Source organism: Podarcis melisellensis (genome assembly GCF_964234715.1).
Source record: "Podarcis melisellensis genome assembly, chromosome: 2".
Lineage (NCBI taxonomy): Eukaryota > Metazoa > Chordata > Lepidosauria > Squamata > Lacertidae > Podarcis > Podarcis melisellensis.
Genome location: NC_138529.1, coordinates 8,957,369 through 8,971,046, shown reverse-complemented (window position 1 = coordinate 8,971,046; position 13,678 = coordinate 8,957,369). Strand labels below are relative to the sequence as shown.

General features: G+C 47.9%; 1 protein-coding gene across 5 annotated transcripts in view; it reads right to left on the bottom strand.

Annotated features, from left to right (window-relative positions):
- Window positions 1-13,678, bottom strand: part of SLC11A2 (solute carrier family 11 member 2) — a 65,625-nt gene that overhangs the window by 23,532 nt on the left and 28,415 nt on the right. For all 5 annotated transcript variants that reach the window (XM_081898704.1, XM_081898706.1, XM_081898705.1 and 2 more), the window contains 6 exons: window positions 10,397-10,503; window positions 7,188-7,258; window positions 5,412-5,479; window positions 4,498-4,653; window positions 1,178-1,336; window positions 285-368 (listed from right to left, as the gene is read on the bottom strand). In XM_081898704.1, the coding sequence (XP_081754830.1) occupies window positions 285-368; window positions 1,178-1,336; window positions 4,498-4,653; window positions 5,412-5,479; window positions 7,188-7,258; window positions 10,397-10,503 (645 nt within the window). The remainder of the gene's footprint in view (window positions 1-284; window positions 369-1,177; window positions 1,337-4,497; window positions 4,654-5,411; window positions 5,480-7,187; window positions 7,259-10,396; window positions 10,504-13,678) is intronic.

The following is a 13,678-nucleotide window of genomic DNA, read 5'->3' as shown; positions in this document are numbered from 1 at the left end:
CCAAAAATCTGCTCTAGGGAGTCTCTCTAGAAGATTTGAAATGTGTGCTTGGGGCGGCAAGGGGGAAGAGGAGGGAAAGTCCCAATGTACCAGTGCAAGTCTGCTTGCATAACATTAGATTCAACCTTTCCTTGGCTACACAAAGGTTGTTCATGAATTTTAAATGCAGTCGACTTTGTTTGAGGGAGAAAGGGCTGAAACGATCAAAGACGGTTCTGAGCCAAGTCCAATCTTCCTTTGCTGCCTCAAAAAAAATGCATATGGCCGTTCAAAGACCTACTCACCCCTTTATAGATATCGACATCCAGGGTCCCATTTGATTGAAACAACGAAGGTGGAGCAAAGGTTTTATTTGCACACATTTCTTGCTGCAAAGACATATTTTGACATGTTTCAAAAACTACGTTTTCACAAGGTTGATCCAAGTATGAGGAAAGGAACATATTGCTGGGATATGATATGATATGATAGGATATGAGAGCTGGGAGATTCCATCAGGATGCAGCAGGAGAAATGGGATGTAATAAAATTAACAACAACAACAACAACAACAACAACAACCAACAACAACAACAACAACAACAACAATAATTTATTTATACCCTGCCCTCCCTGGCCAAGGCTGGGCTCAGGGCGGCTAACACCAAATATATAATACATTAAAAACACAAAATCAAACAATTGATTAAAACACAGCTCAAAAGCAGAATAAAATCAGAATCGAATTAAAGTGGCCAACCCACGAATCACAGCCATGAAGGTAGGAATATTAAATATTTGCCAGGCTCGGTCACCTGTGCTGGTCCCATATGTACAGTCACTCTATTGATTCTTTTGAGATCCAAGCAACTCCCCTTTTCCTTGAACTGTTTCCAAAAGGTCTTACAGGTATTTTGTAATCAAGAATCAGTGCCTGGGCTTGGCTTCCCGCCTTCTTTCCCCTCCAATCGCATTTGCTCTTTCGGGCTGCAAATGTGTGGGCGGGGCCTGCCTTATTACTGATCTTCACAAGCCACTCAAAGGACGCTTTTTGACAGACGAGTGCGACATAAATGCTTCAAATATTGGTTTGGTTTGGATCACGCCAAGTTACTGGCATGTTCATCCTGTTCCCTTCTGGGAATGCCTTAAAATTATAGAAGTGTACCAGAATACAAATAAGAGAATAGGGACTCACCAAGTCTTTGTTTGTTTTTCCAAAGAAGGCTTGGGCAAAGACCGAAACGACAAAGACGTTTATGATGAAGGAGATGAAGAGGGCAATGCAGGATTCTATGAAGAAATATTTGTTGGCCTCACTGACCTCCTTCTTGTTGGCCCGATTCACCTGTCGAGACTGGACAGAAAGAGAACAGGTTAGCACAGCCTGCAAGAAGAGGTTTATTCAAGGCCGTGTCCAAGCCAACAGGTGGCATCCTCTGCGAATCCTGAATATTCGCCCATCTTTTGAAGGTCAATAGTTAGGTGGGCTAGGCTGTGTACTAGGGTCTCACAGATACATGCTGTAAGATAATGCACCTGTGACGACACCAGCCTTTCGGAACAGAAAGTTCATGTATGGGAATTTCCACCTTGGCCTACCCAACATACTGTATTTTTTGCTCCATAAGATGCATTTTTTCCCTCCTAAAAAGTAAGGGGAAACGTGTGTGCGTCTTATGGAGCGAATGCAGGGGGGAGGCAGGCAGGAAAAGCCCCCAAGAGCACACAAGCTCCGCACGGCTCTTGCGGGCTTTTCCCCAGGAGGGAGAAGGGACTGGCGCGGCCAGTCAGTCCCTTCTACCTCCTCGTAGAAAAGCCCGCAGGAGCCGCGCGCTCCTTAAAGGGTGCACGGCTCCTGTGGGCTTTTGCGGGAGGTGGGGGAATTGCCACAGCCACGCGCAGCCTCTCCCGGCTGGAGAGGCTGTGCAGGGCTAAAGAGGAAGCCAAGAAAGCGAGTGGGATGGATCCCACTCACTGTCTTGGCTTCTTTGCTTTTTGGGGCTGGGGGGGCGCGAATAATATTTTTTTTCTTGATTTCCCCCTCTAAAAACTAGGTGCGCCTTATGGAGCGAAAAATACAGTAATACTAGAACCTGGGTTCGTCAAAAAAGCTGAATCCTGGATGATTCGGAACAGGGGAAAAAGAAAGCTCTTCTTAATGCAGCCCATATGCATCCGCTTGGCCACCATGAGAACAAGGATGCTGGACTACTGATGTGGTCCTTTTTTAATTCAAGATGGGAACCACAACACATTTTATACAGGAACGTGAATTTAAAGGGAAAACACACACCGCTGAAAACCATAAAGGTTATAAAGTTGTAAAATATCCCAAAGACGGCTGTTAACTCTGTTCACTCTTCTCAAAAGAGTGACTAGATTTTGAAAACCTATCACAGGCTACAACAATCCCTGTGGTATCCTGCCAACATAACAGGCAACCAAGACTAGGGTTAAGGTAAAGGTAAAAGGTAAAGGACCCCTGGACGGTTAAGTCCAGTCAAAGGTGACTATGGGGTTGCGGCGCTCATCTCGCTTTCAGGCCAAGGGAACCGGTGTTTGTCCACAGACAGCTTTCCAGGTCATGTGGCCAGCATGACTAAACCGCTTCTGGCGCAAGAGGACACGATGACAGAAGCCAGAGCACACGGAAACGCCATTTACCTTCCTGCCGGAGCGGTACCTATTTATCTACTTGCACTGGTGTGCTTTTGAACTGCTAGGTTGGCAGGAGCTGGGACCGAGCAACGGGAGCTCATCCCGTTGCGGGGATTTGAACCACCAATCTTCTGATCGGCAAGCCCAAGAGGCTTGGTGGTTTAGACCACAGCGTCACCCACGTCCCTCTAACTAGGGTTACGGTAACAAGCTGCAACTACTGTCTTCTTGGTCGCTGAGTTAGGGGGGCCTGTGCCATGAGAGACACTGTGGCTTCTTCCTATCAGCCTGCATGGTTGTTGTGGTGCATGGATAAATGCCTTTCATGGAAGGCTGATTTGAAGACATCAATGGTAGGCCCAATTTGACTGCTGGGTGGTGGGAGTATCTTTGGCCTCTTCTCTGCTCCCCCAGCATTATTACCGTATTTTTCGCCCCATAGGATGCACCGGCCCATAGGACGCACCTAGTTTTTTTTGGGGGGGGGAATTTATTTCCCCCCCAGGTGCGGGGCTGGGGAAGCCCGAGCTTCCCCCGACCCCAGAACAGGCTGCTATCTGCAAGCCGTGGGAGCTAGGGAAGCTAGGGAACTTCGCGCAGCTCTCTCACGGCTAGTGGAGGGCTGCGCGAAGCCCGAAGCTTGGGGCGTGCTGAGCTCAGTGCGCCCCAAGATTCTGGGTGCAGGCAAGGTCTCCACTAGCTGTGGGAGAGCTGTGTCTCCCATGGCTAGTGGATAGCTTCCTGAAGCCTGGAGAGCGAGAGGGGTCGGTGCGCACCGACCCCCCTCGCTCTCCAGGCTTCAGCGAAAGCCTGCATTCGCTCCATAGGACGCACACACATTTCCCCTTCATTTTTGCAGGGGAAAAAGTGCATCCTATAGGGCAAAAAATACGGTATTTTAGCACAGCGAGCAGTATAGCAAAGGCAGCCATTTTAATTACACCACAGGATTGATTTCCCAGTGTGTGTACACAGTCGTGCGAGACGGAAGCAACAGTGGTGCCACTGTGTCACAGAACAGGAGGCCGCTTCAGAAGCCAAGTGTGCGAAGGTTCACAAGTGTGACTTCGTTGTGTGGCATTTGTGAGTGTATGGTTATTTGATTTTTTTTCAATGAATCCAGGCACACTCTTTTTTTTTTTTTGAAGCTGAGTAGCAGCAGGGAGTCAGTAGTGGGGATGTTGAGGCAAAAGACCCTGGGCCCAAGCACACGTGCATATTGTATAAAGGTGCAAAGCCCTTCTTGCGCACCCTGTGAAACTTAAATGCACAGAGTTTTTGAAAAACTGGGCAACTGTGCGCCACCTGCCCATGACTCCTGAGCCTCCCCCGATCTCCTGCCCCCTTCCTCCTTTGTTTTGACTGATCGGGGGAGGCTCGGGAGTCACAGACAGGCGGCTGTTGCCCAGTTTTTTAAAAAAACTCTGCACATTTATGTTTCACAGGGTGCAAAATAAGGGCTTTGCACCTTGCCTGGCAGAGAAACCATGTGTCTTGAGCCCCTCCTGGGCAGTGCCCACCCGCCTGCCCATGACTCCTGAACCTCCCCTGATCTGTCAAAACAAAGGGGTAAGGGGGAAGGAGATCTGCACCACTGGACATCCCTGGTTCCCCTTCAGCAGTGGCGGCAGCACCGAGCAGCTCCTGAAGCCAGCCAGAGCCAACTGTGCTACCAGGCTAGCTCTGGGCTGCTGAGGCTGCCGCTGCCACGTTTCCCGGGGAAAGATTTGCAAATCTGGGGACGGAATTTCTCCGGGAACAGATTTGCAAATCCGGGGACTGTCCCCGGGAACGTCCTATTGTGAGGGGAAAGACTGAAGTGAAAATCGGCAAAAAACAACAATGTCCCAAGCTTACCTTGACCAGCGCCGAATGCAAGTACATGTTGTGTGGCATGATGACAGCACCCACGATCCCGACAGCTTGCTCTAGCTGAGGGATGCCACAGCCTTCACAGTATGGCATGAACATCCCTTTCAGCAACTGGCCCTGGTCTGGTCCCACCCTAAAATACTGCAGGGACATAGAGGATGGCCATTAGCACAGCTGGAATCGCAAGCGGCCTTGGGCAAGACACAGGTGTCTACTTTTAGACCAATGCAGCAATGCCCTCATGAGGTACTTGCCCCTCCTCATACAGTGCAGCCTTCCGCAGACATTTACTGAACTACAACTCCCACTAACCCTGACCAACGGCCACGCTTGCTGTGGCTGATGGGAGTTGTAGTCCAAAACACCTGGAGGGCACTGGGTTGGGGAAGACCAAGGCAGCAAATCTCTCTTTTCAGCCCACTTTTAAATGGCCATGTTGATACAGAGCTACGGTCGCATTTGATCTATCCATCTGTACCCTTGGGGTGTAGCAGATTTTGCTGACTGCACAGCTGCTGTTATGTTTTCATATCTGGCTCTGATGAGAGGTTCTAACAACATTTTATTGCTAATATTTTATATTGTTAGCCACCCTGTGCTTCCATTGAGAGGAAGGGGGGATATAAGCATGATAAAATAAAAATAAATATGAAGGAAGGTGTGAATGCATCACCACCACAAAGCTGCAAATTTCACCCCTGTTGGAAATCACAAGTTCATCCCAAACAATATGAAGACCACTTCTCTGGTCAGCCAAACTATGTACCAACACTTACATGAAGCCACTAGAAGATGTTACATAGAATCATCTAGTTCAACATGTTTTGTTACATCCTAAATGGGAAAAGTCGCTTTTTAATCTCTAATGCAAAACCCCACATATTAAAAAGGAATGTTACCTCATATCCAAATGTAAGGGCCATAATAGTAATCAGGAACCCGAAAAAAGCTTCCAGTTTCCTCAAGCCTGAAAAAGACACACATGCACCTTTTAAAAGATACTTTGGGAGCCAAAAGTCCTTTCATACAGTCCAGAATAGTGAAAGCATTTCCTCAGTGCCTCACCTCGTCACAGTGGGCATCAGGTCAAGCAGCACCATGCGCATTTACACACCGCACAAGTTGCTCTCCTGGGGCGGCATTCAACAAAATGACATGCATGCCTTGAATGTCCAGCACAGTGTGAGGCCCTTCCATTGTGCAAGGAGAATTCCTTGCACTGATGGAACAAGCAACCTAAGCGGTGCATTGAATACAACTGTTAGGATGCAACTAGATCAGCAGTCAAAATATATTTTCAGTCTTGTTCCAGCACAACTATATTCTTTTGCTAGAACAGAAGATCAGCCGTACTATAGGGACAGAGCGGTTCGCAATTGAAGCATGCCCACACATGGACAGGTACTCTAATTCAGGAGAGAGTGGGGTGGACAGTCTTCAAATAATTTTAAAGAAGCAAAAGAGTCCATCGAGTGGTCTGGCACTGGGGGAAGAAGAGGAGAACCATGCTGGTGTTTCATTTATAAAGACGCATATGTGCCCCCTGTGCTTCAGAGGTGCAATGGAAACAAATTCCAATTCTAGCATGGGCAAACGCTCCCCTTAAGTCTTTCACAATTTAACAAGTTTGAAAAAAGAAAAAGGAAAACAGGCAATTGAATAGGTGGGGGCAGGGCAGGTAGGAAAGGCTGAATTGCAGCGTCTCCAGCAATGAAGAGACCAGCAATTTTCATAAGCCAAGTACAGAACATTTTCCACAACACAACAGAGAGAGACTTGGGTTGGTGTGGGAAGAGCACTCAGCAAAAGCATTGCAGCTTCTCTCTCAGACAGGAAGGATTCCATAATACTGAGTGACAGGTGAACACCTGCATCACAAAATGGAAACGCTTTCCAGCCCAATCCCATGACATTTACTTGAAAGGAAAGTCTACCAAGCTCAATGGGCTTTCTTTCCATGAAAAGCGTACACAAGAAGAAGAAGAGGAGTTTGGATTTATCACTACCCGAAGGAGTCTCAAAGCAGGTAACATTCTCCTTTCCCTTCCTCCCCCACAACAAACACTCTGTGAGGTGAGTGGGGCTGAGAGGCTTCAGAGAAGTGTGACTGGCCCAAGGTCACCCAGCAGCTGCATGTGGAGGAGCGGAGATGCGAACCCGGTTCCCCAGACTACGAGTCTACCGCTCTTAACCACTACACCACACTGGCTCCTAAGCCCACAAGCCCATAGAGCATTAGAGGCCATGTACAAAGGCTGGTTCTTTGGGGGAAGGTGAGGCAGGGAAGAGCGAATGGCAATACCAAACCAGGAAGTTGATTACTATAGGAACAAGGAAAGCCACATGAGAGGTAATTAATCATTTTGAATCAGTAGCCGTTTCCCATGCAAGACATCATGCCGCTGGAATCCACAGCTTTTACAAAGTGGATTGCGAGACTTCACCTACAATCTGGAGAGCACTATGAGCTCTAATCCGCATTCCCAGCAGGGCCACCAATGTAGAGTCTGTGTTTGCAAGGAGTCGCAGGCAAAAGCCCTTTTCCAGGATTTCGCAAGCGTGCCCCAATGAATAGCAGGGCCTACTCGGAGTTGATTGCGAAAGTGCTCTTGCTCCACTCGTCAGATTACTAAGGACAGGAGGAGGAGGAGTGCTTATATAAGAAAGGAGCTTACCGTATTTGTCCAGGAAGAGAAACATGAAGGTGTCAGCAATTGTGATGAGAACTCCGCCCCACAAAGGGATTCTGCAGGAAGACAAAACAGGCGGAGGAGGTTTCAGGGTGTTCTAAGTTCATCGGCTGAAAACCAAGTGGGTCCAGTTTCCCTTTAGGTTCACAGTCTGTTTAAAAATGTTGGGAAAGGTGGACCAAATACTTGCCTATTGAGAGGCAAAGAACCTGGAAATCCTCATTCAACCGCGGAAGGGGAGGGAATCAGATAAGGGAAAGTCACAAGGAACGCTAAGCATGTTTGTTGAAAGTTTATGGGGTGAAACGCTGCGTTTTCCCAGTGATGAAAAAAAAAGGGCAACTTAGCAGCAGCCTGGTTGCTACAACTGGCTATGCCCAGCTATGCTCTGAACTCTGCGGGCATTTTAGAAAACCAGCTGCCCTTTCAGGACGGAAAAGACCAGGATGACAGTGCCATGCCTTTCGAACAAGGGTCGTATCTTCCCTCCACAGTAGTAGCCATTGTTTTTTAAAAAGCAATTAAATATTGCCTAGCAATTCTTAACAATGACACGAAAATTCAGTGTTAAGAAGTATTCAGAAAGGAACTGGAATAAATACGGCAACTATCAGAATGCTGTGGTAGCCCTGCCTTATACAGAGTCCACTTTCCACACTGACTGGCAGAAGCTGCTCAGGGTTTCAGGCAGGGGACATTCCCAGTCCCAGGGATTGAACCTGCAACTGTTAGTATGGAAAGTCTTTGCTCTACCCATTGAGCTCTGGTGCTTTCTTCAGATTCCATCGTATAAAATAAGGGGAACGCAGTTCCATTTAATTTATAGCCACTGCATCCTGCCTTTCAGGATGGAAGGCTTCCAGAACCGTAAAACATTTTGAACACAGTATACATGTAATGGTTCTAGGGGTTGCTCATGCGTAAGTTGTCGCCACTCCTGGCTAGGTTACCTGGGTGAACCCTTTCTGTCTGGACAGCCTCTCACCCGTGGCTGTCTTAATCGCTGGCAGAATCCGTCAGTGGGCGTTTCTTGAACTTCTTCCAGCAAAGAAGTTCTTTGACGCCTAGTCTCCGCCTACTCTCCCTGCGCGGAAGTCTTCTGCGCAGGGAGGGTGTGGGCAGCGGAGGACCCGTGCTCTCCCCGCTGGTCTCCGGTGAGGAGTCATGGAGCCCCCTCGCCAATTCCCCCATCTGCCCCCCTTCTCCACTGGTGTTACGCTGATTTCCTTCCCCAGCAGATGGGCTGCCTCTCTCCCTACTGGGACCCTCTCCAGCATCCCTCTGGAGCCTTCTCTCCGCCTCTGGCTCCGATGGCAGTTCCCTGACAATACAGTTGTGACTTTTTTCTTTTTGAGAGGTGGCAAGCAGCAAAGAAAAGGGCTCAGAAAAAAAGGTAAAAAATATCACGTCAAGAAGTTTGAACATTCCTACAGGGGAAATGTTTGAGATTTATTTTTCAGTTTGCCAGTGGCGTTTTGTCACATAAAGACTAGAAATCATTAACATAAAACGTGCAATAGATTATAAACATGTTCTCGCAACAGACGGTATTGTGTCAAAATACCCCCTATGTGGGACTGTGCGGTGCTAGGCTTCCCAGCAGACAACGGTTCTGTTGGTGATGGAATTCCCAGTCCGGGGTACTGAATTCCTTTGCCTGGGGAATTCCTGAGCAATTCTGATGCCTCACTCAGCTGGCCAGAGTACAACTTTGCTCCGTTACTGTTGGCAAATAAAGGCTTGTTTATTTTTCAAAAGCTCTGCCAAAAAACCTTTAGTGGATCTCATTTCTAACTGCCCATATCTGCAGTGTATTTACTTTCTCAATGTCTAAAATAAAATTGGGAGGGCAAGGCAGTGGTGAAGCGGGAGGGTGAGGGTTTGCAGCAGGGGTGGGGAACCGGGGGGGGGGGTATCGAGAACTGGTTGGATCCCCATTCCCATCAGTCCCAGCCAAGTTGGCTAGTGGTTAGGGATGATGGGAGCTGTAGTCCAGCAACATCTGGAGGGCCAAAGATTCCCTAAGGTAAAGGTAAAGGGACCCCTGACCATTAGGTCCAGTCGTGGCCGACTCTGGGGTTGCGGCGCTCACCTCGCTTTATTGGCCAAGGGAGCTGGCGTCCAGCTTCCGGGTCATGTGGCCAGCATGACTAAGCCGCTTCTGGTGAACCAGAGCAGCACACGGAAACGCCATTTACCTTCCCGCCAGAGCGGTTCCTAATCATCTACTTGCACTTTGACGTGCTTTTGAACTGCTAGGTGGGCAGGAGCAGGGACCGAGCAACGAGAGCTCACCCCATCGCAGGGATTCGAACCGCCGACCTTCTGATCAGCAACTCCTAGGCTCTGTGGTTTAACCCACAGCACCACCCGCGTCCCTAAAGATTCCCTACCCCTGGTTTATTCTAAGTAAGGGGGGGGGTGTATTATGGGAGAGCTGGTGGCAGCAAAGAGGAGACAGCATATGGGAGGAATGGCTTTGCACTACCAGAGTCTCTCTCCTGCAGAAATCAGTGTGCTGAATTGCAAATGTTTAGAAACGTTGTGTGGACACAGCCGGCCAAGGACTAAGCTGGTTCAATAATGCATTTGTGGAATCCTATGCTTGAAGGTTCTCCAGGATCCAAGGTAAAGACACACCCCCAAACTATTTGAACCATCGCTGAATATGGAAAATGAGAAAGTTGGGATGAATGGTTCCAGCCTGAGTTTCTCAATGATGCAATCCTGCAGCCAAGCTGATGCCAAACATATTGCTCGGCTTTCCTTTGGACCACATCAGTGAGACCGAGAGGGGGGTCTTGTTGTCTGTGCAGCCCAGGACCTCCATACACACTGCCCAAGCTTGCATCCCAGAGAGGGTGCTGCTAATGCAGTGGTTTGACTTCTCCCTTATAGGCGCACTCCATTGTCTCTCAAGACAGACGGGTGCCAACAACCAGGTTTCTACATGAAGGGAGTTTCTTTTTCACAAGGAGGTACATTCAAGCATCTGGACTTTCCCAACTTCATTCTGAAATTTTGACAATTCTAGGAGGGCTGTGCCACATTTATTATTTTTCCATATATAGACCAGGCTTCAGACGTTCCACTTTACACACAGGGCACTGCAAGAAAGCAAAACATGTTTTCCCTCGTTCAGAATGCGAACTGGTGACACCACTCCAGAAGCAGAGGACCAAAAGGCAACTTACATCCCAACAGACAGGAGGTGAATGGCGATTGCGGAGCCGATGACTTCTTGCATATCTGAGCCAACAATGGCCAGCTCCACCATCAACCACAAGATAATCCGAGGGACCTAAGGTGCAATCAAGAATGTTGTTTTATACACACACAAAATGTGAAAGAAGCAAATGGGGAAAACAAGGATACACACCCATAATTTTGTAAAAAAAACAAACACAAATTCCATTGTTAGTTTGTTAATATGAATAACATTCCTACTATGAGATATCTTAATGGTACACAAACAACCATATTTCCACAAGCAATTAGTGACTTTCTTCCCCACCAAATCTTAACCCCTTTTCTCTTCAAATATACTACTTTTTGCCCATCAATCTCATGTGTCCCAGGGCTCTGTCCTAGAGCATCCGCCACCTTGCTGAAAGAAAGTAAGCAGCTCTGGGTCTGTATGGATGGAAGACTGACTGGGAACCACAAGGATCCCACCTTGAATTCCATGATGATGATGATGATAATAATTTTATTATTTGTACCCCGCCCATCTGATTGGGTTGATGGCTGAAAGGTGTTGCTAAATAAATAAATAAACAACTTTTCTTTTTTCAAATCTTTCTTGAGCAACTGAGGTGCACACCAGAAAGATTTGCCCACTTCTACTTGATAGGGTTGGACACAGGTGGCGCTGTGGGTTAAACCAGAGCCTGAGACTTGCTGATCAGAAGGTCGGCGGTTCAAATCCCCGCGACGGGGTGAGCTCCCGTTGCTTGGTCCCTGCTCCTGCCAACCTAGCTGTTCGAAAGCACGTCAAAGTGCAAGTAGATAAATAGGTACCGCTCCGGCAGGAAGGTAAATGCCATTTCTGTGCGCTGCTCTGATTCACCAGAAGCGGCTTAGTCATGCTGACCACATGACCATATACGCTGGCTCCCTCGGCCAATAAAGCGAGGTGAGCGTCGCAACCCCAGAGTCGGCCATGACTGGACCTAATGGTCAGGGGTCCCTTTACCTTTTTACTTGATAGGGTGGAGAGAAGGAAAAGGAACCCTTCCTGGGCCTCCGTTTCATTTCTACCTAGCAAAACCTGATGGTCAAAAAACCCAGCAGAGGCAGCATACGTATTTATTCACAATAAGCAGGTAAGCTTGAATGCTTGCTAATAATGTTATCTATAAAAAGGTAAAGGTACCCCCTGACCGTTAAGTCCAGTCGCGGACGACTCTGGGGTTGCGGCGCTCATCTCAATCTATAGGCCAAGGAGCCAGCGTTTGTCCACAGACAGCTTCCGGGTCATGTGGCCAGCATGACTAAGCCGCTTCTGGCGAACCAGAGCAGCACACGGAAACGCCGTTTACCTTCCCGCCGGAGTGGTACCTATTTATCTACTTGCACTTTGACGTGCTTTTGAACTGCTAGGTTGGCAGGAGCAGGGACTGAGCAAGGGGAGCTCACCCCGTCGCAGGGATTCAAACCACTGGCCTTCTGATCGGAAAGCCCTAGACTCTGTGGTTTAGACCACAGCGCTACCCGCGTCCCTAATGTTATCTATATTTGACAGCTAATATTAGGCCCTAATATTATCAAGTGTTAAGACTGTTTAAGCAACAGGAGCACCAAGGCTCCTAACTGTCCTTTTGCAGTCACAGACCTACCTGTCATGTGTGTGGCATCAGGTATTAGATTTAATAGTTGTACGCCACTTCCCTAAAACAATATTGAGCTCAAAGCGGTTCACGGCAATAAAGCCTCACGGAAAAATGAGCAAACAACACCTCCATCAATATAATTGTGTGGAAACACAACAGCATGGAGTTTTAAAAGAAGAAGTAAACAATGGATGCAGCTCAATCGAAACTCAGAATGATTAAAAAGTAATTGATTAGAAATGGCTGCTGAGCTCAGTGCACTTCGACATGATCCCTTTGGGGAAGGGAGGAGCATAATCACAGGCAGAAAGTTATTCTAGCCACAAGGTGGGTGGGGAAACTGGTCTTGTTCTGCCCTAGACGGAAGACACACTCGTTTGCCATGGCATCAGGTGAGTGGAAACTGATGAGCCAAAAAACAGCCTTGCGGCCTAAATTGTAAGGCCTGGTGGACCTAATTGAGCCAATGGGCGAGAGGGATCCCACTATATTAGGGTCTAATTCCTGTGGATCAAACCAGACACAGCGACAGAAGCAGATTAAAACGGAGCGGAAGATCCCCAGTTACCACAGACACTGAGCAATAAAAATAACAGCCTCTGCGGTCTGTTTTTAGAAATCAAACACTTCTGATGAGGGAAGGATTCTGCATCTGCTGACCGGCAACCACCTACGTGGATTACACTGACTGGAATTTGGCAAGTCCTGAGGCAACAGACACCAACGAGATTTGTGTAGCCAACTTTCAGCTACAAGGGAAGCTCAGTGTGAAGATACGTGCTTTTAAGTAAAAAAAAAAATCAAATCCTTCTGCAGAGAGCCACAATGAACTTTCGGAAGGCACTGCCCATTATAGCCACGAACAACAGTGAAAGGAAACTGTTCAGCATTTTACCGTATTTTTCGCTCTATAAAACGCACTAGACCATAAGATGCACCTAGTTTTTGGAGGAGAAAAACAAGAAAAAAAAATATTCTGAATCTCAGAAGCCAGAACAGCTGCGCAGCGAAAGCAGCAATCCCTCTTGCTGTTCTGGCTTCTGGGATAGCTGCGCGGCCTGCATTCGCTCCATAAGACGCACACACATTTCCCCTTACTTCTTAGGAGGGGAAAAGTGAGTCTTATAGAGCAAAAAATACGGTAGTTTGCAAAATTGTCCCTCCTTGCATTAGCTTCCTGCCTGATGCTACCAAGAGGAAGAACAGCAGAAGAACAGCCGGCAGGACAAGCCTACATTTGCAGCTCTTTCTTTGACAGTATCGGCCCTCCCAGAAACTGGCCCCTCCCACATGGTTTTTGGAGGCTGTTTTGAAGAAGCTGTGCTGGAGCAGTTTCCACACCACCTCAGTCCCAGGAGATCTCAGAATGCAGCTTTCTGCTCCTTCAGTTCAGGGAAAATAGTTACTTGGAATTGCCCGGCTTGGCCTGGGACTCAACTCAAACCCAACTTCCTATTTACTGAGGATGTTTTAATGCAACCCCCGGGGGAGAGGAAGCAAATAGATGTGTCTAGTTCTGAATACCCCAAGAGGAAACTGAGTCCCGGGTTAGCTATAAACACACACATGACCACCCAGAAATAAGATGGGGGCAGACAAGGAGGGTTTGCTAATCCTGGTGTTTTGCAGCTGAGATCCACATCC